Raw genomic sequence first — 25,518 nt, 5'->3', positions numbered from 1 at the left:
ACTAAGCACACACATAAAGTTATCGAATGTAAAACAGAATCGGACAACAAAGTCTGACAAAAGTGAACTGTCATGCCTGGAACTGCATCGTGCAACTCAAGCAGATCACAAAATCACATGGATCTCAATAGATGTGTTAAACTGAAAATGGAGCTGGTCTATAATTCCAGTGGCTGACTACATCTGACTGGTTTCTAAGATACCATTAGAGAAGACCTCAATGATGCTAAAGACTTACATGGGCAAAAAAGTGTCTCCCAAAGGCAAACTGAAAGTAAATATTACAGATGGAGGCCAAACAGTTCGAGCTTTATGTAAAGGGCCAGCACTTTTTGGATGTGAATGGATGAGAAAAATCCAACTAGACTGGCATTCAATCAAAGCTCTTAGTGTGACATCAACAGGCAACGGCAGCCCCATCGTTAGCACTAACCAGAGACTGGCACAACTGCTTACTGCTAATGAGAAGATGTTTGTGAAGGGAATAGGTAAACAGATTGAAGACTTGGCCAAAAGCTGTTGTGGATGCACCCTCACTGCTACACCCATGGGAGTGGAGTCGTCACCATGGCAAAGAGTACACATTGACTTTGTTGGACATTCATGGACTCCATGTTTCTGTTTACTGTGGATGCTCATTTGAAGTGGCTGGAGGTTAGACCAATGAAGTCAACTACCTCAGCAAAGACCGTCTCCACCCTGAGGACTCTCTTCACCAGAAATGGCTTACTAGAACAAATTGAGTGACAACGGACCACAATACATGTTTGAACTCTTCGGACTGTTCATGAAGAAAAATGGCAAGTCAGCTCCTCACTACCCAGCAACGAATGGGTTAGCTGAAAGGTTTATCAAAACCTTCCAAGAAGTCCATTAAAAAGCAATGGACAAGGAGGGCATTTCTCTACAGCACAAGGTGGACAGTTTCCTTTTTGTGTATTGGAACTGTTCATGTAACAGCAGGTCAAACACCCGCATTGCTGTTCATGAACAGGGATCTGGGATCTTGTATAGACCTCCAGAAACCGGATCTATGGAGGGAAGTGCAGAATAAGCAGTTCAGCCAGTTGCCAAGTGAAGCAGCAAGGAGCTTCGAGATTGGACTGGAAGCCTAGTGAGTGATTATTGAGAAGACAAGTGGACACCCGGTAGGGCAGCTACAAAGACTGGACCACTGATGTACGCAGTGGATCAGACATGGAGATGTCATGTGGACCAGATACTGGATGCTCAGCCGAAGGACACACAGTCAACCTCCTCCAACAAGTCAAGCACATTATAGTCACCGGACTTGCCTCTCAGTGATGATGTCACTGACAACAACATCACTCCGTAAACCAAGAACGTTGTCTTAGACAAGACACCGACCAAACCTGATGCCACTCCACAAGTCCAGAGGCGCTATCTTGCAAGAAACAGAGAGCGCCACTCTAAAAACTGAACCTTCAGAACAGTGAAGTTAGTTATGGACTGTTATTATGAAAGCATGTTTATTTGGAATATGGTGGGTTTGTGGAAGGGAAATTAAATGGTTTGTACATTTAAAAAAATGTTGCATTAATCTAAAGGGAGAGGGAGAAGTGTAATGTATGAATCTATTTATTTTAGAGCAATGACCCCCCCCCCTCCTCCCTGGCACCCCTCTCATGTCCCATCCCCCATAGTTGTGCAAGGATACAACTGAGATGAAGTCACGGTGTACTCTCTGGCCTTCCTGGAATCTTCTAGACTCTACTGCAGGCCATGGAAGAGGAGATGAAGTCACAGTGTACTCTCTGGCCATATTGATGATGTGGATTCATTGACATCCTCCCTTGCCTAATGGATTCCCTCTGTGGTACATCTAAGCTAGTCACCTTGAACACAGGTTGTGGTATTACGGCCTCAATTCTTAACACTTTTTACATAAAATTTCTCCAGAGTAAGTTTTATTGGACTGATTAGTGACCACTTTGAATGTGGTCCTAGTGTTGAATTCTGTTAAGAGATTTTGGCTTTTTCAACATTGTCATCCCCTTCCACAATTATAAAATCATTGGATCACTCAATTCTGGGCTGAATCGCTGCTTTGTGATGGTTAACTTCTCATTGCCTCATCTCCATTGCCCTTGCATCCTTACTTGTCAGAACTATGAGTGGGAAGGTCACACATCCCACTGGAGAAACTCAGTGTGTCAAGTGGCATCTTCAGCAGTGGGCGAGAATTGTTGACATCCTGGATCAATCCTGTATCAGAACTGAGTGGAGAGGAGAGGTGGCCAGTATACAAAGAGGGAGAGTGTTAAGACTGGAGGTCTGGAGCTGATTGGTGGACGGGGCAAGGATAGACAATCGAGCCAGGTAGAGGAGGGGGGAGTTGTGGAGTTGGGAGACAAGGACAGATGGATGATAGATAGAGACATACGCAGATGCTACCTGACCCACTCAGTTCCTCCAGTAGATGTTTTGTTGCTCCAAATATCAGCATCTGTTGCCTCCTGTGACTTAACAAATAAGTTGGACTGGTTAGCCTTGCATGGGAAACAAAAAAGGGGTGTTCAGTTTTCAAATTTTAACTTGAATTTGAAAGCAAAATGCATTGTATGTTCCTTGTGTTCGTGCTTCACAATGTTACCATCTGCTGACATGCTTTACCTCCAGAGGCCAGCTTGTGTTTGATTTTATGTAAGACCTCGGTTGACAGCAGCATTATGGAGTGTTACTCCAAAGGATGTATTGCAGCTTCACCCTTTAGCAAAATCACCATGTAATAACTGTGATACGCTGGTATTTGCGGAATGTTAAATCCGTGATTCCTTTGTACCCAGGAATTCCTGTGTGTTCGGTTTCTCTTTATTTTTGCAGTCATGGCTACAATTTGATCTTTAGACCATAAGATATAGGAGCAGAATTAGGCCATTTGGTCCATCGAGTCTGCTCCACCACTTCTTCATGGCTGATCCAAATTTCCTCTCAGCCCCAATCTCCCGCCTTGTCCCTGTATCCCTTCATTCCCTGACCAATCAAGAATCTATTAATTTTTACTTTAAATGGACTTGGCTTCCACAGCTGCCTGAGCCAATGAATTCCACAGATTCACCACTCTCTGGCTAAAGAAATTCCTCCTTGTCTCTGTTCTAAAATGACACCTCTCTATACTGATATTTTGTCCTTTGGTCTTAGACTCTCCACATCCACTTCATCAAGGCCTTTCACCATTCGATAGGTTTCAAAGAGGTCACCCCTCATTCTTCTGAATTCTAGTGAATACAGACCATCAAACGCTCTTCATATGAAAAGCCATTCAATGCTGGAATCGTTTTTGTGAACCCCCTTTGGACCCTCTCCAGTTTCAGCACATCCTTTCTAACCTGCTTACAGTATTCCAAGTGAGGCCTCACCTACGCTTCATAAAGTCTCAACATTACGTCCTTGCTTTTATATTCTTGTCCTCTCAGAATGAATGCTAACATTGCATTTGCCTTCCTCACCAGAGGCTCAACCTGCAGATTAACCTTTAGAGAATCCTGTACAAGGACTAGCAACCCCACTTTGCACCTCCATTTAGAAAATAGTCAATCCTTTCATTACTTCTACCAAAGTGCATGACCATACACTTCCCAATACTGTACTATATTCCAGCTACCATTTTTTGCCCGTTCTCCTAATCTGTTTAAATCCTTCTGTAGCCTGTCTACTTCCTCAAAATCACCTGTCCCTCCACTTGTCTTCATATCATCTGCAAACTTTGCAACAAAGCCATCAATTCCATCATCCAAATCATTGATATATAACGTAGAAAGAATCGATCCCAACACAGACCCCTGTGGCACACCACGCCAGTCAGAAAAGGCTCCCTTTGCTCCCAGTCTTTGCCTCCTGACAATTGGCCACTGCTTTATCCATGCTAGAATCTCTCCTCTAGCTTGTTTAGCAGCCTCATGTGTGGCACCTTGTCAAAGTCCTTCTGAAAATCCACGATTCCCCTAGTTTATCCTGCTTGTTATTTCTTCAAAGAATTCCAACAGATTTGTCAGGCAAGGTTTTCCCTTGAAGAAACCTTCGTCCTTAAAATTTAACTCCAACATCTTCCCAATCACTGAGATCAGGCTAACTGGCCTATAGTTTACTTTCTACTGCCTCTCTCCCTTCTTGAAGAGTGGAGTGACTTTTGCAGTTTTCCAATCTTCCAAAACCATTCCAGAATCTAGTGATTTGTGAAAGATCATTACTGATGCCTCCGCCATCTTTTCAGCTCTTTCAGAGCCCTGGGGTGTACACCCTCTGGTCCAGGTGACTTATCTACCTTCAGACCTTCCAGTTTCCCAAGAACCTTCACACACTTCATGCCCCCGACACCTGGAACTTCCACCATACTGCTGGTGTCTTCCACAGTGAAAACTGATGCAGGATACTTATTTAGTTTGTCTGCCATTTTGTTGTCCCCCTCTACAACCTCTCCAGCATCATTTTCCAGTGGTCCAATATCCACTCTGGCTTCTCTTGTACATATTATGTATCTGAAGAAACTTTTGCTATTTTCTTTCATATTATCGACTTACTTTCGTATTCCTTATTAATGACTTTTTAGTTACCTTCTGTTGGTTTTTAAAAGCTTCCCAATCTAACTTCCCACTAATTTTTGTTCTATTATATGCTCTCTCTTTGACTTTAATTTCTCTTGTTAGCACGGTTGTGCCATCTTTCCTTTAGAGTCCTTCTTCCTCTTGGGGATGTATATATCCTGTGCCTTCCAGAAATTCCAGCCATCGCTGCTCCGTCGTCATCGCTGTCAGTGTTCTTTCCCAGTCAGCTCTGGCCATATTATGATCACTTTCCCCAGGGGTTCTTAAAGCTCTTTAATCAATTCTGGTTCATTGCATAACACCCTGTTGCATTCTGAAACCATTAAAGATTTAACGATTAGCTTGATTTGTCGCATGTACAACAGAACGAAACGTGCATCATTTGCGTCAACAACAAATGCAGCCTGAGGAAGTGCTGGGGGCAGCTTGCAATTGTTGTGTTTCTGGCGACAACACAGCGTGCCCACAGCTTCCTAACGCAAAACCGTGCCTTTGGAGTGTTGGAGGAAGCCCCTGCGGTCCCGGGGAGAGCCTGCAAACTCCTTACAGACGGGGAATTGAACTCAGATCTCCAGCGCTGTAAGACGTTATGTTAGCCATTACGTTGCCTTTCCACTTGTGATTATCCCTCCCTGCCTATTGAAAATGAATAAGGTTTAATTTAAAATGTTCTAGCGTACAGTGATGTAAATCTGCTCTTGTCTTCAGCATCTCAGCACAAAGTAACTTTGCAGTAGGTGCAGTAGTGAACGCCACGTTTGGTTCCATCACCGAGTTGACCTTCTACATCACCGCTCTGATCAAAGGCAGTCATAAGGGGAACAAGTGCTATGAGGAGGTGGTGAAGAGCGCTCTGACTGGAACCTTGTTGGGATGTGTCCTCTTTATTCCGGTATGTCACTCGAGTCGCTTGCTTTTGCCTGGCTTATGAGGTGCATTAGGGACCATTGCTGGCTGGAGTTTAGAAGAATGAGTGAGGGATCTCATTGAAACCTACTGAATAATGAAAGGCCTAGATAAAGCCGAGCTGGGAAGGATGTTTCAGATACTGAGACGGTCTAGGACGAGGGGGCACAGACTCAGAATAGAAGAATGTCCCTTTAGATCAAAGATGAGGATTTTCTTTAGCCAGAGCAGTGGTGAATCTGTGAAATTCAAAGGTTCAATTTAATGTCAGAGAAGTGTATACAATATACATCCTGAAATGTTTTTTTCTTTGCAAAAATCCATGAAAACAGAGGAGTTCCCCAAAGAGTGAATGACAGTTAAATGTTAGAACTCCAAAGTTCCCCCTCCTGCGCATAAGCGGTAGTGAGAAATGATCCCCCCACCAGCGGAAAAAAAAGCATCGGCACCCGCCACTAAGCACTCGAGCGTGAGCAAAGCAACAGTAAAGACACAGACTTGCAGTTACCCCAAAGACTTTGCGTTTCACCCACATTCGACATACCACAGGTTCTCTCTCCCTAATAAATGTCTCCATTTTCCCAGCGAGCAGGGAGACATAACAAACAACTTGCTGGTTTACAATGTTAGAAGTCCATTATGTTGCTTTTTTTCCTGAGTGTACAGGATTATCTGATTTTCTGGACTTTTGGTTGTATGTTTGAGAGATGCCTGTCTGACCCCGCCTGACCAATTAACCTACTAACGCACAGGTCTTTGTACTGTGGAGGTACCCATGTGGTGTTAGGGAGAATGTGCAAACTCCTCACAGACAGCAAGGGAATAGAACCTGGATCACTGGTGCTGTAAATGCATTACGCTAACCACCATGCTATCGTGTTGTTCCTAAGCCAACTCCATGTTCAATCTGACCCTTCCCTGCTATGTTGCCCGTTACCCTCCATTTTTCTTTCATACGTGTGCCTAAGAGTCTGTTAAATACCCCTGTTGCATCAGCCTCAACCACCACCCCAGTCACTTGCCCCTCTGTGTATTAACAAAAAAATAACTCCTGACGTCTCCCTTCAGTCACCTTAAAATTCGCAGAATGCGGGTTCAGGTGCTTCCCAGTAAGTTACAGGACCTGCTGAAGTTGGGTTTGCAGATAGTCTAGGGGCTTTTTTTGACCTTTACTGTTGTGTTTATATTAATTTTTTTATAGAGTTGTAATGCAAGGTGTGGGTCGTGGAATATGATCCAGTGGAGTAACACTGCTACTTCCTAAATTTAAAAGAGATTCTGGAAACTGCTAGCTTTGTAATCCCTGTGGTTTAGTTCATTTTGGAGCAGAAACTGATGAGCAACTTGTCCTCCAGGGTATCTCCATGGTGATCGGAGGTTGCAAGCACCAGGAGCAGAGGTTCAATAGCCGGTCAGCTGGCATCAGCTCAGCGTTGCTCTTCATATCCGTGGGAGGTAGGTGTGGAGGTGGGCGTCTGATTATTCTGACATCACAACTGTGTGCTCTAGACAGAAAACACCTACTAAAGTTACCACTTGGAGACGGTTCAAACTCAAACATAATATATGAGATTCACACCATGTTTCCAGTCTAATATACTCATTTGTGAGGGACCAGCTGTTGTCATTAGCTGGAATAATGTTCTTTTCAAATTCAAGGCCAATGTTGAGGGGGCATTGCTTGGTCTTGGTATCTCAGAGAATGGATCAGGCTGGATGATGTGCAGCCTCTTGATTCCACAATCATCCAGTCAGGTTAAGCAGATCAAGTCCATTTACCCAGCATTGCTTCATATCCATTGATTCATTCTGAATCAAAAATTTACCACACTATTTTAAATTCTGTCTGGCCTGTAGTCATTGAGGAGATGAAATACTAGGTTCTTTTTCTTTTTAATATATTTCAAAATTTCTTCCTGATCTCATTAAATATCAAAGTGTCTCGCACTACACTTGGTTCCTGCTCTAGAAAAATGGGACTTTATTAAAGTTGGGAAATAGCCATCATTTCCACATCAAATAAAAGTTTTTGGATGACTGAGGATCGGGACTTGCTATGGGCATTGTAACCATTATAATCTAGTGTGTGGATCTGGTCATTGGGATCATCGTTCTATTGGCCAGAATTTGTGTCTGTCTTCAGGGAAAAGTTGCTTTCAAAATCGGTCATACATAACTGTTGGTGTCGCATTCTTTTGCACTCAAATTGCTGGGACAGTGATTTATGTGGCTATGGGTGACCTGTTAATGAAGATAACGTGTAGCTGGTTTTATTTTTATTTTTATTTCTTTAGGTGTGTTTGCGCCAACTCTCTTCTCCAAAGCCTATGGAAACCTAATATGTCAAGGCTGCACCAACTCAACACAGAATGAATCTGGCCCCTTTGAATGTGATGACTGTCACTTCAGTGTGGTATAGACTTACTCTCTTAATTACTGCTATGGTCTCAAGTTTGCTGTCTTGCCTAATTAGTTTCCTAGTTCGGAAATGTTGAGTTGTGCAAAAATCATTTGGGGAGAGGAGTGGATGGGAAAACGACACAGTAGCTCCCGGGAGCCTCTCGACTTGATGGTCATGACTCCGTTTTGAGGTGTGCACTTTACGGTCCCAGTTGCCCCTGATGTGAATCCATTACCTCTTGTCTGCTAGTGAAGGCGAGCTCAGTTTTCCTGTTGGGGTTGGACAACATCTTGCTCAGATCATTTAGGTTTGGGCCCAATTGACACGAGAGGTCTACTGCATTTTCTGTTCTTGTTTCCAATTATCAGCATTGTGTTTGTATGTTTATTTTTTATTATTTTTAATCATAAAAGTTATTCAGAAACAAGAGAAAATCTGCAGATGCTGCAAAATGCTGGAGGGACTCAGCAGATCAGGCAGTCCTGATGTAAGCTCTCGGCCCGAAACAATAACAGTGATTGCAACAACTGCAACAATAACAGTAACTTTTCCATCGATGCTGCCGGGCCTGCTGAGTTCCTCCAGCATTGTGTGTGTGCTGCTCTAGAGTTATTCTTTATTTTATTTTTAAAAAAATCTCCTCTTGGTGTCCAGTCATTCTTCCTGTAGTATCCTCTCCTGGGTCCCAGGCACAGGCTGTTACAAAGCTCTGACAGGGCTTGCTGTGTATAACCAAGTGTGCTTAATGTGCACAATTAATATCCCTGGACGAAGGACCATGTTTCATTGCCACCTGGCAAGTTTGTGTTCAGTTCTGGTCACTTCGTTATAGGAAGAACATGAAGCTTCAGAGAGGGTGCAGAAAAGATTTACCAGGATGTTGCCTGGATTAGAGAACATGTCTTATGAGGACAGGTTGAGTGACATTGGGGCTCTTTGGAGTGAAGAAGGATGAGAGGTGACTTGATAGAAGTCTATAAGATCAATAGAGTGGATAGCTAGTACCTTTTCTCCAGGGCGGCAATGGCTAATACAAGGGGCATAACTTTAAGATGTTTTTTAGAAAGGTATAGTGGGGTGTCAGAGGTAGGTTTTTTTTAAAAACAGAGTGGTGGGTGTGCAGGATGCCCTCTCTGCCAGTGATGGTGGTAAAGGCAGATACATTAGGGATATTGAAGAGCCATGGAGAGCTACGTGGGAGGGAAGAATTAGATTGATCTTGGGGTAGGTTAAAGGTTGGTATAACATTGTGGGCCGAAGGGACTGTTCCGTGCTCTACTGTTCTATGTAATCACTGGTTTGCAGTACAGAGTGTGGTCAATATTTTGACTTCTGCTACCACCACTCCCTTTGCCAGTCCTGTTCTGCAACTTGAGTGCGGTCTCAGTGATGCTTTGCAGTTATTGCATTGATGAGGCAATTGGAGGTTGAAGTGGCTGATGGATTTCACCTCTCCCACTTTCCTTCCTCACAGCTACAGGACAATGCCTTGTTTCACAGTCACGTCCAGTAAGTACATCGGAAATTACGCGGGGCCTTGTAACTGTTCTGCTATGACAGAGTGGGGGAGAGGGGAGATTACTGGTGATGATGAAAGAGGTGGTGGGGGTACAAGAAGAATATGTATGGAAACAGTCAGATGGTGTCCTAGTAATTGATAAAATAAATAACTAAAATGGCTGGAAATGTGTATGAACAGGTTGTAATTCTCCTAACTACCCAACAGTAGAAACTGGGCTCTGTGTACGTGGGTTATATTCCTTGCTACCACTTCTGTTGACTCATTCACTAATTGTAGATTTATCTGGTATTAAAGGAGTATGAGAGCAGGGTATTCTCTAGTTAAATATTGGCAAGGCAAGGGTGCATATCACATTTCCCATCACTAACTCATTAACTCCATCTTCCTCCTCAATAGCTATTGGACATGGGATCAAATATGACACTGTTGGTGTTGGTGACTCCAGCCTTCTCCCACCTTATTTGCTGTTTATTACCTTGTCTTTTCCCTTGACTATACCAAGGTAGTCCCAACCTACCCCCTCACTCTGCCCCTTAAACTTGACGTGCTCCAGATTCCTCCTGGCAATATCCTTTGCCCCATTTACCCATAGTGCCTCTGCCAGATCCACACTGGCTCCCAGTTAGGCAATGCCTCTTTTTCTAAAATACCCCTTGTAGTGTTTTTTAAATCAGCATATGATCTCATTTATCTTGCTTGCTCTGTCTGCCCCTCCCTCCTCCATGTGGTTCTGTCTGTCCAAAGATCCTCAACTCCACTCTCTGTTCCTTGTCCTCCATCCCTCATCTCTCTCCACAAGCTGTGTGTGTCACTCTCCTGCCTGTGCTCTCCCCTGCCTTTTGCCTCGCTGTCAGTGTTCCTTCTGTTGCTTTTTAGAGGTTCTTGTGATCTTTGGGTAGAGTGAAAGCTATAATAAGGCACTGTTGATATAAGATATTATTTCTGTTATGCTACAGAGGCACCACATGAGAGCTGTTTCCTCTAACAGTCGTTATTACTTTGTCCTTTAGGCCTCTAATCCACACTGTGTGTATACTTCTCCCAGCATCGTATGTGATTGGTCTCATTTTTGCTCTGAAGACTCATACCCACATCTATGATATTCATATCAGCGACTGTCATGGTATGCTGCTCTTCACGACTTCGGTTAAGTTGCGTTTTTTTTTCTTGGTTGTCCATTAAAATACGGTAATGTGTTGGCAGCAGGGAAAAATCACTTTACTTGCACACTGCCCTCTCCTGGTTAAAGATGTATCAACCCACGTCATTTCACTTGGCATATTCAGTGAGATGGTATGAATCGCATGATTGTTGTGCATCCTGTTAATACCACTGATAAAGATCAAACAGTACAGCAAACAACAGACTCCCCGGCCCAGGATGTTTTGTAAATCTTTTATCCTATCTCAGATCAATCTAACCCTTCCCTCCTACATAGACCTCCATTTTTCTTTCACCCATGTGCCTAAGAGTCTGATAAGCAACACATAAACAAAATGTTGGAGGAACTCAGCAGGCCAGACAGCATCTATGGAGAGAGTACAGTCAATGTTTCAGGCCGATTCTCCTCAGACTGAAGAATCTCAGCCTGAAACGTTGACTGTATTCTTCTCCACAGATGCTGCCTGGCCTGCTGAGTTCCTCCAGCATTTTGTGTGTCTTGTTTGGACTTGCAGCATCTGCAGATTTTCTTGTTTGTAGAGTCTCTTAAATTTTCCCAATTAATCTGCCTCTACACACACCACTCCTGTTCCATATACGCACCACACTGTTTAAAAAAAACACTACACCTGACATTTATCTCTCCCCCCCAATTGCTTTCCACCAATCATCCTAAAATTATGTTTGTGAGAAAGTCGCTGGCTAGACACTCTATCGATGCCTCCTGTCATTTTGCACGCTTTATCAAGTAGCCTCTCAGCACCCTTTGCTGAGAAAAATTCTGGCTTATTCAACCTTTCCTTATAAGACACGAAGAAAATTAATCTCAGGATTGTACATGGTAACATGTATGTATTTTGATAATAAAATTTACTCTGAACTCTGAACATGTTCTCTAATCGAGGCAATATCTTGGTAAGTTGCTTGTTCAGTAGATGGAGGAAAGGAGATCATTTGCATTCTATTGAGGTGATAGTTTATGTTAATGTGAACCAACCAGGTTTCAAGTGTAGAGATATGAAAGTACCCTCCCTCAGGGTGATGTTTCTCGATGTGGCTCAGCATGGTGGAGGCGGCTTGAAACAAGTGATGGTCTCTTCTCCTATTTCTGAATTCCTGGCTGAGGAAGCAAACTCCATATTATCATGTCTTCATGGGTTGTGTTGAGCCAATAGGTTCCTGCTCCTGGGCCTAGCCAGGATGGCCATTTAGGAGTCCAGGGTGGGCAGTCGCTGGCTCTGCCCAGACCCAACTGGCTGCCCCTCTTCAGGGGAAACGTTCATGACCGGGTGTCCTCGGAGAGGGAGCACACAGTCACAATGGAGGATTTGCAGGAATGGTGGCCCCCCCCCCCCCCCAGGGAATTGACTGTTTTATAGGTAGTAATACTCATCTTTTAATTTGAATTTGTTCATTGTCTTGTAAATACTTAATGTTTGCACTTTGTGTATTTTTGTGTGAATAAACTTTTGTAGATATATATATATTAAAAAAATAGATTCTCGCTTGGCTAGAGACGTGGTGTTTCCAGTCTAACTGTATAATGCATGGTGATTTTCTATAGAGCAGAAGTCCAGAAGTGATGTGTTTGAAGAAGATAAAAATTTATTATGTGTTTAGAAAGGGTAGACTGCGAAAAACTTTTCCATATCAGAGGTAGATAAAGCTCGAGTTCGTGTACTTGGTAAGAGGTCGGGAGTGGATCTGTGGGATCCTTTATTTCCCCCACTGTGCAGTCTGGAACCCACTGCCTGTGAGAGCGATGGAAGCAGCTGCTGGCAGCATTCTAGATGAACACTTCACACAACAGGGCTGTGGGCCAACTGCTGCAAAATGGGATTAATACCAGTTGGTGCCCACTGGTAAGTGTAGACATAATGAGCCAAATGGCCTGTTTCTATGCCGTATGTTCTATCAGAATCAAGTTTAATACCACAGGCACATGTTGTGAAGTCTGTTGTTTTATGGCAGCAGATGTTGCAAAACGTTATAATATAAAGCTATAAATGAGTTAAGTAGTGCAAAAGGAGAGGAGCAAAGGTTCTGAATATCCAGAAATTCCATTCGGAAAATCTGTTCCGAAATCTGATGATGGAGGGAAGAAGCTGACTCCTGAAACATTGAGTGTGGGTGTTCAGACACCTGTACTTGCTCCCTGATGGTAACAATGAGGAGAGGGCATGTCCTGGGTGATGGGGGCCCTTAATGATGGATGCCACCTTTTTCAGGCATCACTTTTTGAAGGTGTCCTCAATGCTGGAAGGCTAGTGCCCATAACATTTCAACTGCAGTATTAAACTTAGCTTAAATATATGTAGCTGAGGCTGTTGTTATTCAAGTGTTGATGGTGATTTGAATGTCCTAGCTCAGATGGTTTTTCAGTATTGAATCACTGACAGTGGCATTGGTGTTTATGGTGTTTCTTGAGAAGTCAGTAACCTGACTTTGTGTGTCTTTTTTTAAAGGCAGGTTACCTTTACAACCACACCTCCAATTTCATCTCATTCTTTGGAACACCTGACTCCAAATAACTTTTGACACTGGTGAGATGCTTGTCGAGGGTCACCAGCTCAGTGTCCGTGGCCCGACTTGTCAAGTACACTTGGGCCTTTCCTCACTATCACGTCTTCAGCCTGAAATTCTCCTCTTCCATAGAAAGGGTGATGGCCTGTGCATGAATCCAACTTGACATTAGGTGTCTTGAATTGTTGGCCTTTGTTGACCTTCAGGGACTTACTGAACGATAAAGGATGTTTGCAATTTAGCATGTAAAATGAGCTATCTCGGGTACTAGTTACTCCTAATCCTTGCATAGTAAGATTCTGCAGCGGATAGTGAGGTCAGCTGAGAAGATCATCGGGGTCTCTCTTCCTGCCATCACGGACATTTACACTACATGCTGCATCCGCAAAGGAAACAGCATTATGAAGGACCCCATGCACCCCTCATACAATCTCTTCTCCCTCCTGCCGTCTGGGAAAAGGCTCCGAAGCACTCGGGCTCTCACGACCAGACTATGTTACAGTTTCTTCCCCCAAGCTATCAGACTCCTCGATACCCAGACCCTGGACTGACTCCTTGCCCTACTGTCCTGTTTATTATTTACTGTAATGCCTGCACTGTTTTTGTGCACTTTATGCAGTCCAGTGTAGGTCTGTAGTCTAGTGTAGCTTTCTCTGTTTTTTTAATTACGTAGTTCAGTCTAGTTTTTTGTACTGTGTCATGTAACACCATGGTCCTGAAAAACGTTGTCTCATTTTGACTATGCACTGTACCAGCAGTTATGGTCGAAATGACAATAAAAGTTGACTTGACTTGACTTAAAAGCTTGTTGGCCTAATTTGTGTTGTCTCTGCATTTCCAGGGCACAGCCACAATGTGGTTATTCACTGGTCACGATGGAGGGCTGTCATGCTGCTCATTGTAGCCACTGTTTGCATGTCTGCCTGTGCAGAGTTGGTGTCTGAGCACATTGACCCCTTGTTGTCCAGCTCTGCAGTCTCACCGGTGAGTCTTTATGCATTCCCGTCCCTTTGCTCAATGCTTCAGGGCAGCATCTTACTGATGAGTATCTTTTCTGAGAATCTCAAAGTGGTTGTAGCGTAGCAAAAAACTAGCTGTTAATATTCTCCTCTTTCCCTCGTCTTTACCCCCCTCCCCCCACCACCAAAACACACATGCACATCCCAAGCTTGGAGAAAGTGTGGGCATAGAAATAAGGACAGTAGATGAAATCAGCAATTCAGCAGAATCAAACCACACACACAAAATGCTAGTGGAACACAGCAGGCCAGACAGCATCCATAGGGAGAAGCACTGTCGACGTTTTGGGCCAAGACCCTTCGTCAGGACTCACGAAACATCGACAGTGCTTCTCCTTTTAGATGCTGCCTGGCCTGCTGTGTTCCACCAGCATTTTGTGTGTGTTGTTTGAATTTCCAGCATCTGCAGATTTCCTTGTGTTTGCTTTTTAAATTCAGAATGTCTAGATTGCTTCATGTGAAGGAAGGTGATGCTTGGGTGGGGCTGATCAGTGAATTTTATTCTGTGAAAGGTTTTACAATGGAAGCAGTGGTTCTACCAATGTATTTAAGTAAACTACTTAAGAACTTTTTAAAAGCTATTATTAATGCTTTTTAAGAGGGTGATTTTAGATGCATATCATATTTTTACTGAGTTAAGTATTGTATGTAATTAGTTTTGCTACAATAAGTGTATGGGACATTGGAAAAAAAGTTGAATTTCCCCATGGGGATGAATAAAGTATCTATCTATCTAATCATTTATATTTGCACATTTTGGCACATCCCTAGCTTTGATTGTAATGGGGAGGAAATCTGAACTACCTAGTGGCTAGCATACCACTTTACAGCGCCACTGATCAAGGTTCAATTCCCTCTGCTGTCTGTAAGAACCGCGTGGGTTTTCGCTGGGTACTCTGGTTTCCTCCCACATCCCAAAGACCTACAGGGTAGGGTTAGTAAGCTGTGGGCAAGCTGTGTTGGTGCCAGAGCGTAACAGTTGTGGGCTGCCTGCAGCACATTGATACAAACATTTCATTGTATTGCCATATACATGTGACATAAAACCCTAATTTTTATATTTTTTCTCGTGTGTTTCTCTATCCCATACAGTACTTCCTTGGTGTAACTGTCTTAGCGATGATCCCTGAGCTTCCTGAAATAGTTAATGGGATCCAATTTGCATTGCAGAACAACATCAGCCTCAGGTAGGTAACTGATGGGGATAGCCACAGTATGATCTATGACTATTGATGAGCTACCCATGCCCAGCTGAAGGAAGTTTTTTGGTTGCATTTAGAGCAGAAGATACAGGAGCAGAATTAGGCCATTCAGCCCATCAAGTCTGCTCTGCCAATCAACCATGGCTGATTTATTTTCTCTCTTCACTCCATTCTTCAGCCTTCTCCCCATAACCTTTTCCACACTTGCTAATTAAGTAACCATCAACCTCCACTTTAAATATACATAACGACTTGGCCTCCACAGACGTCTGTGACAATGAATTCCAGATTCACCACTCTCTGGCTAAAGAAATTCCTCTTCATCTCTGTTCTAAAGGGACATGCTTCTGTTCTGAGGTTGTGCCCTCTGGTCCTAGACTCTCCCAGTACTGCAAACATCCTCACTATATCCTTTCTATTTAGGCCTTTCAATATTGGGTAGGTTTTGATGAGAAATGTGTGCTTACCATAAAGTACAAACCTGCTGCAAACCTGTCAGGGTGAGACTGATTTTTGGTTCATCCGCCTTGATTTATCTCCTCAGCCTAGAAGTTGGAAGCTCCATTGCTGTACAAGTGTGTATGCTTCAAATCCCAGTGCTGGTGCTCTTCTCAGTCATTTATGTAAGTAGTTAACTCCTTGGGGGGGGGGGGGGTGCTTGTGGAAGTGCAGTAAGGCAAGGGTTAAAGACAATAGCTTGGGGCAGTTATAGTCAAGTGAGACCTTTGAACAGAGACTGCTGGAGTCATCTCTGCTTACTGCAGATAAGATGGACTGCAGAAGTGTGTACTCAAGCCAAATGAGTGAGGCCTCTATCGTGAGACTTTTCCAACGTCCCTTTACACCGGGGGTGGGACGCCGGATACAGATGAGATAAGAGTAGTGGAGGGATGTGAAATATACCCAACAACTAAGGCTCTATTGTCTTTACTAATTTCAAAATATCATTAGCTGACCACTTGAAGTTTCAATTGACTTTATCCCTTGTATTTTGAATGGCGATTAATCTTGCGAGTAAGGAATCCAAACATATACAATTTACAGATATCAGTATCTGTAACTGGTAAGCTAATTATTTATTTAAAAATAGCTGTTTTCTGTTCAGACTTCAGACCAGTGTGTGTGACGGGGGCCCATGCTGTTCTCCTTGTGCACAGGTAAAATGTAAAAAGAATGGTTGGGACACGAGTGCACGTGCTCTGGGCCCAGTTATTTTATTGTCAGTAACAACAGTTACTTCAACATGCTGATTAGCTGAAATTATTGCAAATTGCCTGAAACCCTTCAGTGAAGCTCCACTCGTTGAGCAGAGGTTGGGGGCAATCTTCAAGGTTGCCAGTTAGCTGGGTGTGATGTCTCCTCTACAGCTTCAGAACTGGTGGAGGGAACTGGAGAAGCAGGGAGAGGAGTACTGTTACCAGTTTATGGGATGTGATGAATAAGGGGAAGAAATGGTAGAAGATGGTGTAAGAATTCATACACTCCCCCGGTAAAGAAATCGAATTAAGTATGGGGCCCGTTGAAAGTCGCAAAACATTATGTTCATCGGGTGAAAGAGGTGGAATTTGAGTAAATTATCTTGCAGGATAAAGTCTAGAAGGTATAAGCAGAAGGTGATGGAAGAAGGAAGGCTGTTGATGTATATGTGACCTTTACTCAGAAGCTAAAGACCTTTGCCAACCTTGTTTTATAGAAATTGATTAAATTAGTAATATTATGCCAAGGCAGTGGTTTGGGCCCCAGTACTGAGCAGGAGCTGTTTGTTTTGTATTTAGCCTGTAGGTTTTAATCTGCTCTTCAGTGATCTCCATCTCTGGGCATCAATATTCAGCGTCATTTTAATGAACTACATCTTCATGGATGGCAAGAGTGACTACTTCCAAGGTGGGTTGCCTCGCATCAGATGAACAATATAGTACATTTTCATGAAGATTACATTGGTAACTAGACATCAAACAGAAGTTTTGCGGAGTCTCACATTTGAAAGAAGGGAAGGCTGTTACATATGAGATGCAATTAAATGTTCTTTTCCATGTCAGGCTTTGCATTTATTTGATTTTTTTTTCGGTCACTGAACACGTGTTTTAAATAGTATAGAGTTTCCACTACATTATCCTTAGCGTGTTCCCCACTTAGTTTGAGAATTGGACATGAGTTAAGTCAGTAACCAACACAAGCTGTGTTCTGCTGGTGGGCATCTGTACAAGTTGATCCTGATTACTTATCTATGAAGGTTTCCTTTTATACATTCGGAAGCATCCCAAAGTGGTTTACAAGCCGTGAAGTATTTATAGACTGTACACACTTGAACTCAGCAGCTGAGTTGTACAGAGAGCTTTCACACCTTTAGCCAAAAGCCAATTGTTCACTGTGGGCCAGGCCAAAAGATAAATAATTGTAAGAAAGATTTTACTGTTCTGTTTTTGTATTAAATAAGAGCTCTGATTGATGTTTCTTTTTGGTTTAAGTTGAATGGAAACAACATTAATTAAACGTGCAACACACAAAATGCTGGATGAACTCAAGTCAGGCAGCATGAAAGGAAGGGAATAAATATTGGGCATTTATGGTGAATGGTCTTGAACCAAAACATCGACTGTTCATTCCCCTCTATCAATGCTGCTAGCTGAGTTTCTCCGGTATTTTGTGAACGGTGCTCAAAATTTTCAGCATCAGTTGAACTTCATGATTAATTAAATGTGATTTGGTTTGTGTAAAATCCCAGAGGAGTGGGAATTGATTTTGAGCTAAGTTCCAGTAGCACTCGAACCAAGCAGAAACTTTGAATTGTAGAATTTAGATCAGACACAGACCCTTTGACCAAATGAGCTACATGTGTGAAGCTGAAAACAGTAATTCTTTAATTCCTCAGCACAGGCTGGTCTTTGCTTTAACTAATCTTCTGGAGTGCACGTTTACCATCATTTGCTTGTCTTTGCAGGCACAGCGCTGGTGGTCGTCTACCTTATCATCATGGCCATGTATTACTTTGCTCCATCTCGAAGCATGTGCTGAGGGTGCTTCCAGCAAATAGTTTGTCATTTCGGACAGTTTGATTGAATAACTCTATCGTTGTTATCAACAGCCAAGAATTCTTCAGAATTGTCATTTTCTGCTACTGTCTAACAGTACTCAAATCAGCATTAAGTTGATGTAAGGATTCCTGCAAGTACTGAAGTGACTGACAAACACAATTTGCAGTCAAGCTGTGGTATATTCATCCAATTTGGGTCTCGGTAACAATCTTGCTGTTTGGTTTGGAGAGGAGAATTTGGGTAAACTACTTCTCATTCTTTTACGGGAGGTTCTGTTTTGCAAGATCCCCAGTGAAACAAGTGTCCAGTGAAGTCTGAGAACTCTAAACTACCTTAGCTAGCGATTCCTGGCTGTGATTCCATTGGCTGCTATTTGATCTAGATGTAATTTCCTGTTATTTTTTGTGAGATGTAAATGTATATACTAATAACTTGATTTAAAAACAATGAGAAAATTTGCATTTCTTAAATAACTTGCTCTACAATTGAAGGACTATAAGTAGCCAAATGTATATAAGCAAACTCAAGTTTATTTAAAATAAAATTTGTATCTCTATTAACAACTGAAGTTTAACACTTTATTTACAGGTAACTAAGCTAAAATCTTCTGGAAAGCCTATTACAATAATTGTCACTATTCCTGGGTTTAGACAATGAGCCAGAGGAACAGAATTACACGATTCTGCCGAACAATTCTGCGCCAACATTTGATCATGGGTGATGTATTTACCCTTCAACCTGTTCTTCTGCCTTCTTCTCATAACCTTTCATGTCCAACTTATCAAAAACCTGTCAACCACACCCAGTGACTTGGCCTCCACAGTTGCCCGTGACAATGAATTCCAGAGTCACCACCCTCTGGCTAAAGAAATCCCTCCTCAGCTCTGTTCTAAACATCCCCTCTATTCACTCTATCTAGGCCTTTCACCATTTAATAAGTTTCAATGAGATTGGCCCTCATTCTTCTGAATCCCAGCCAGTACAGGCCTAGATCCATGAAACCCTCCTTATATGATAAGCCTTTCATTCGCAGAATCATTTTTGTGAATCCCCTTTGAAACCTCTCTAATGTCAACACAACTTTTTTTAGACAAGGGGCCCAGAAGTGCTCACAATACTCCGTGAGGCCTTATACAGCCTCAGCATTACATCTTTGCTTTTATATTCCTGTCCTCTTGAAACAAATACTAACTTTGCATTTGCCTTCCTCACCTCTGACACAAAATGCAAATTAGGACTCCCAAGTCTCTTCACATCTCAGATTTTTGAATTTTCTCCCCATTTCAGAAAATAGTCTATGCTTTTATTCCTTCTCCCAAAGTGCATAACCATACACTATTCCATCTCAGGAAACAATTTTACAGCAGCTTGATTATTAACAGACATTTAAGCATTCTGCCTAGATTCACAATATCACCTCCCAAATATTTGATGTACTCAATGCTTTGCAACTCTGGGATAGAGAGATCACATTTTGTGCAATTGGAGGTGATTTTCTCCAGTTAAGTGGCCAGGTACAGGTACTGAATAATGAATTTGTATGTGGAGATGAGATGTGGATGGGGTTTTGCTAGTTTTATTTTTACATCCTGCTCTGAAGATGGTAATTCAACATTTCCAAGCAGGTGTTGCGACTGAGAGAATGTCTAACTGCATGCATTCAGATTTGCAGCATCCGATGACCCTATGATCTGTCTCGGAAGCAGGGTGAACCCTTGCAAGGCAGCAGGGCCCAATGGGTACCTGTGTAAATTTCAGCCAAAACTGGTTGATTGTAGCTGGAGCATTTACTTTATCTAAATAAAAAGGCCAAGCTGATCCTAAAACGACATGGCATAACACTCAACGTGGCTGCCTTTGAGCATTCAGAAGGCAATTGTTTTGTTGAAGTCATAACACAGCCTATGAAGAGTGATGTGCTGTAGTAATGTAGAAATTTCACTGTTCTTTGCATTTAAAGTTTACATTAAATCAATTTTAATATGCATAAGGCATGGTAAGTACTGATCACAGTCAGCATAGTCATTGTTGTCTTTAGAATTGCTAAGGTATATTCATAAACACTGCTTCACTAAAAATCTAAGGAGTGAAAGATTTGGTCCTCAAGATTAGCCATCTAAATTGCCAATGCCAGTTTAGTTTATTTGCACTGCTTTGTGTTATCCTAAAGACACATTCAAAATTGTACAGCAGTCTGCACCATGTAAATAAACCAATTCAGCATGAGGTAATTCAAAACAGAACGAGAAACTTCTGGAACAGAGGTAGAACCCTCAAGTTCAAGACCTTATACCAGACCAGGACATGAACCTGAAGATTCAAAATAGATGATGATTTATATCATGAAGTGGATCACATCAGTGAAACAAGATGGGAAAGTTAGCTTGTGATTTAAATTATACAAGGAACATCAAGTTTAAATGAAAAAAATACAATTAGACAGCTATTGATACAGTGTATATTTCTACTATTCAAGTCAAATCAGTAACTGCCACTTTATCTCTCCACCTCAGTCCCAGTGTGATCCAAGTTTACTTTGCTTCAAGTGAAGACAGCAATAATTAGCAAAATTGCTCAAGTACTGAAAACACACTTGTACTCACAACTACAAGGACAGTTTGCTTTGAAGTTGTAATGATCAATAAAATTCCAATAATTAACAGCGGCAGAAGGAACTCATCCAGGCCAACTGTAATAGTTTGACATAGCCATCTCTTTCCAGGTGACCTGTCCCATTTCCCAGGTACCTGTATTCTTACAGGTCACATACAATACTTTAAATGTAGTGATAAACACTTAATTCAATTAATTCAATCATGCTTTATTAAATTTTACAAAAGGGAAAAGAAAACCTTAGATTTAAAAAAAAATTAAATCTGGTCATCTAAGCAATTTAAAAAAGGAACAAATCCACATTTTGATCCCTTCATTTTTAAAATGAGTTTCTTGGGTAAAGCCTGACGCAGCTCAACTCAACTTCGAGCAAGAGTTTAAAATTCCAAGTGTTCATTAAATCATTGCACCTTTCAGGGATGCCAATTGCTTCAAGACTAAAGCAGGAAGAGTTCAAAACATTCAGAAAACAACAGATTTAAAGCAAATCAAAAACAAAACAGGGTGAAGATTGTGGTGGGAAAGGAAAGGGTAGATATCCAAGTTCAAGACAGAAATATTTGACATACGCAGGTCTGACAGCAATTGAAATTAGAATTAAAAATAACACCTGCCAAAATGCAGTGCACATAGGAGGGAAAAGCAGCCATCACCAATAAATAACTCATAAATAACTGGGCTGAAATTTTAGGAATTTAAGCAAAGTCCATTCAGGGACAGGGTGAAAACTGGAGTAACCATGGGGCAAGGACAAGTTTAAAATCAACATTTTAAAGCAAGTTCCCCTTGGGTTGAGGAAGAGAGAAAATTGGGATCAGTCAGTGGCACTTGATGCAAAAGTGACAGGATGTTTAGAAATAACAGGCATCCAACACTTATGGCAGATAAGGCCTTGAGGAGTATTCTTTCCAGCAGCTTCCTCCAACATCACCCATATTGCAGAAGGGTTTCCCTCCATCCCCTTACCAGCAATCACTTAAGTCTCTCCACAAGTCCTTGTGTGAGTCCAAAATTGAGAAGTTGTGTAGTGGAGAACCGTGTTAACTGCGGGAGGCTCTTCAGTAACCTCTCCCAACAAAGTTCAAACAGGCTGGGCACCACTAGCCAGATTTTATAGAGCGAATCAGTCCGCTTGTTCTCGTGAATGTTGACCACTCCACCATGTACATACATACAGCCAGCCTGCAAGACAATGATAAAACTGTTAAATCTTACCAGGAAAAAAAAATCCCTACAGCATTACCTCAGGGATATCTGCATGCATTTTCACTGCAGCAAGATTTTCATCTAGTTCCCTTTTCATCGCTGGTGTCAGAGGAATGTACTCTGCCCACTTTACTCCAACCTTGCTGGTTTAAAGAGAGCAGAGTTTGTGGACTGTAGATTGAAACAGTGATCGGGGTCAGACCAGTGCAGACAGAAATTCAAGAGCAACTCATTCCATAAGAGTGGAGAACAAATGGCTATATATTGTCAAAGTTAGGCTAGAAATATCCTGCAGTGAACAAGGTCTGAATGATGCTAGGATTCATGCAGACACTGGAATTTTTCAGAATGACCTCTTGCAAAATAGATTTAAAATCATTGAGGGAAAATGGACCTCAATGTTTCTTAATTTAGTGGAGTATTACAAACGGCAGTGAATGATGGTAGGAAGCTAAGATGTTAACTTTCTCTCTACAGAGGTATCTACACCTGTCGAGTATTCCAGTAATTTGTCTTTGTTGTAGTAAAATGCATTTGATTAGGACCACTGCAAGGGTACCTGCACATCATAGGCTCCTAAATTCGTAGCTACCTGCAGCTGTGGGTATGCAAGTCATTACAAAGCAAAATATGAGATCTTAAGGTTAAATTTAACAAGTTAATGAATCTCAACTAAAATGACCCATGTTCAACAGGCAAAATAAAGTTCCAATTACTATTTTACATCAGTGACACCCAAAGGGTAGTGGAAGGGATGGGTGTTGATGGTGTTTAAAACCCAACTCAAGCCTAGGTAATGCCACCTGTAATACAGTTGGTATGAAAGTTTATTTACTCACCGGGGTGACTGCTGCAGTGTGAAAGTAAGCTGGCTCAGGCATTTCTGCAGGCAGTTTAACCCACTGGAAAGTTTGTAAACTGAGCTTCCACAGGTCCCCTAGTATCACCTCACCATTATATCCACCACAGACATACACATCTGTAAAAATTGATCAGATTAAGCTCATCTACTAAATGCCAAATCAATAACCCCATAACATGAAAGAAAAATGGAATTTGATAACGTCTAGGTCAATACACAACTACAGGCAATGTGGCTCCAAATCTCTCGGCGGGTGAGCATTTTGCAGCGTGACCAGCACTCCCTGACCTTCAGCAGAGACTTGGAAGCCTTGGGCAGGGACAGGGACATACAGAATGGGAAAGTATTTAATTGGGAAGGGTGATTTATGATTCTATTAGGCAGGAGCATGGGAGCATAAATTGGGAACAGATGTTCACAGGAAAATGTACAACAAATGTGGAGACTATTCAGCAAACAGTTGCATGAGGTTCTAGACAGCTTTGTCCCACTGAGGCAGGGAAAAGATAGTAGGGTGAAGGACCCACAGTTGAAGAGAAGTGGAACACCGAGTCAAGAGAAAGGAGGAAGTATAGTTAAGGTTTAGGAAGCAGGAATCATATAGGGTCTTCAGACAGCCAGGGACGAACTCAGCAGAGCTGGAAGAGGACATGACAAGGCCTTGGTGAGCAGGATCAAGGGAAACTGCCAAGGCATTCTATACACATGTGGAGAACAGGATGATGATTGGATTGAGGGTGGGACCAATCAGGAGTTAAAGAGGAAACTTGCCTGGAGGAGGAGTTGGTAGGGGAGGTCCTTAATGAATATTTTGCTTCAGTATTCACCAGTGAGAGGGACCTTGACGAATCTGATGTCAGCATGGAACAGGCTAATATGCTGGAACATGTTAACGTTAAGGAAGATGAAGTGCTGGAACTTTTGAATTTGGATTGACAAGTTCCTGGGGCCAGACAGGATATACTCCAGGTTACTATGGGAAGCAAGAGAAGAGTTTGCTGCACTTTTGGGTTATGATTTTGCATCCTCACTGGCCACAGGAGTAATACCAGATTGAAGGGTAGCAAATATTACTCCTTTCTTCAAGGTCGTAGGGATTATCCTGGAAATTATAGACCAGTGAGCTTTACAGTGGTAGGCAAACTATTCTCAGAGACACAAATTCAACATTTGGGGAAGCATCATCTGATTAGGGATAGCGAGGGACAGCTTGCGCCTCACAGGCCCAACTGGGGATAGTGAAGGCTCTGCGACGGACAGGTTATGTCTAAGAAAGTAAGGAGGCATGGGATTTTTGGAAACTTAGCTGCATGGATTCAGAATTTACTTGCCCATAGTAGGCAGAAGTGGAAGTAGATAGAGTGCATTCTGTCTAGAGGTTTGTGACTAATGTTCCACAAGAATCTGTTCTGGGAGCCATGCTCTTTGTGAATTTTAGAAATGATTTAAATGAGGAAGTGTGAGGGTGTGTTAGTAAGTTTGCATATGACATGAAGGTTGGTGGAGTTGTGGATAATGTAGATTGACGAGGGTTACAAAGGGACATTGATAGGATACAGATGGGCTGAGAAGTGGCAATGGAATTCAATTTGAAGAAGTGTGAAATGATTTATTTTGGAAGGTTTATCTTGAAGGTAGGATTCGAGGTTAATGACAGAATTCATAGCAGGGTGGAGGAAATGTCCATTGGTCCCTCAAAGTTGCTGCACAAGTTTATATGGTGGTGAGAAGACAGGGATTGTTGGACTTCATCAGTTGGGGGTCAAGTTCAAGAGTCGCAAGGCGATGTTGTAGCACTATTGGTCACCTCATTACAGGAATAATGTGGAAGCTTTAGAGGGTTTTTCCAGAATGCTGCTTGGATTAGAGAGCAAGTCTCATGAGGAATGGTGCAGTGAGGTAGGGCTTTTCTCTTTCAATTGGAGGATGATGAAAGGTGACTTGATAAAGATGTATAAGCTGATAAGAAGCATAGTTAGGGTGGACATACAGCACTTTTCTCCCCCAGAGCAGCAATGGCTAATATGAGGAGGCATAATTTTAAGATGACTGGAGGAAAAATGTGAAAGGAATTATTTTTGTTTATAGACAGAGAATGGCAAGTGCATGGAACACATTGCCAGGGTGATGGTAGATGCTGATACATTACGGACATTTAAGAGACTCTTAGATAAGCGCATGGATGAAAGAAAAACTGAGGGCCATGTGAGTGGAAGAATTAGATTTGATCTCCGATTCAGCTGAAAGGTTAGCACAACATCGTGAGCCAAGGGGCTTGCATTCTGCTGTACTGTTCAATGTACAGAGCACATTCCTACAAACTGATCAGTTTTATAGTGATGCTGACAAGAGCAAATGTTGGCCTCCATTCTTACATCATCCCTGCATTTCTTAACTATCAAATGGAGTTCTTTACACTACTCAAGTTCAGACAAGGTTTCAATTTGACTTCCCAGCTGAAACTTAGCACCTCTGATAATATTGGACTTCCTTAGTATTACGA

General features: G+C 42.2%; 2 protein-coding genes across 7 annotated transcripts in view; one reads left to right on the top strand and one right to left on the bottom strand.

The window, feature by feature from the left end:
• The window catches only part of cax1 (cation/H+ exchanger protein 1), a 64,387-nt gene extending 45,490 nt beyond the window's left edge, over nt 1–18,897 (top strand). For 3 of the 5 annotated variants that reach the window (XM_073066825.1, XM_073066824.1, XM_073066826.1), the window contains 10 exons: nt 5,274–5,457; nt 6,827–6,926; nt 7,766–7,884; nt 9,347–9,381; nt 10,405–10,517; nt 13,920–14,062; nt 15,190–15,284; nt 15,844–15,922; nt 17,075–17,183; nt 18,241–18,897. In XM_073066825.1, coding sequence (XP_072922926.1) covers nt 5,274–5,457; nt 6,827–6,926; nt 7,766–7,884; nt 9,347–9,381; nt 10,405–10,517; nt 13,920–14,062; nt 15,190–15,284; nt 15,844–15,922; nt 17,075–17,183; nt 18,241–18,314 — 1,051 coding nt within the window. In that variant the 3' untranslated portion in view covers nt 18,315–18,897. The other 2 variants (XR_012101469.1, XM_073066827.1) reach the window with 2 other exon arrangements.
• Nucleotides 18,898–21,134: 2,237 nt separating this feature from the next.
• klhdc10 (kelch domain containing 10) overlaps nt 21,135–25,518 on the bottom strand; it is a 47,658-nt gene continuing 43,274 nt past the window's right edge. For both annotated transcript variants that reach the window (XM_073066829.1, XM_073066831.1), the window contains 2 exons: nt 22,993–23,132; nt 21,135–22,129 (listed from right to left, as the gene is read on the bottom strand). In XM_073066829.1, coding sequence (XP_072922930.1) covers nt 21,920–22,129; nt 22,993–23,132 — 350 coding nt within the window. In that variant the 3' untranslated portion in view covers nt 21,135–21,919. The remainder of the gene's footprint in view (nt 22,130–22,992; nt 23,133–25,518) is intronic.

The sequence above is a fragment of the Hemitrygon akajei genome, chromosome 14, assembly GCF_048418815.1.
Source record: "Hemitrygon akajei chromosome 14, sHemAka1.3, whole genome shotgun sequence".
Taxonomy (NCBI): Eukaryota; Metazoa; Chordata; class Chondrichthyes; order Myliobatiformes; family Dasyatidae; genus Hemitrygon; species Hemitrygon akajei.
This window is presented reverse-complemented; position numbering and strand designations above follow the sequence as displayed.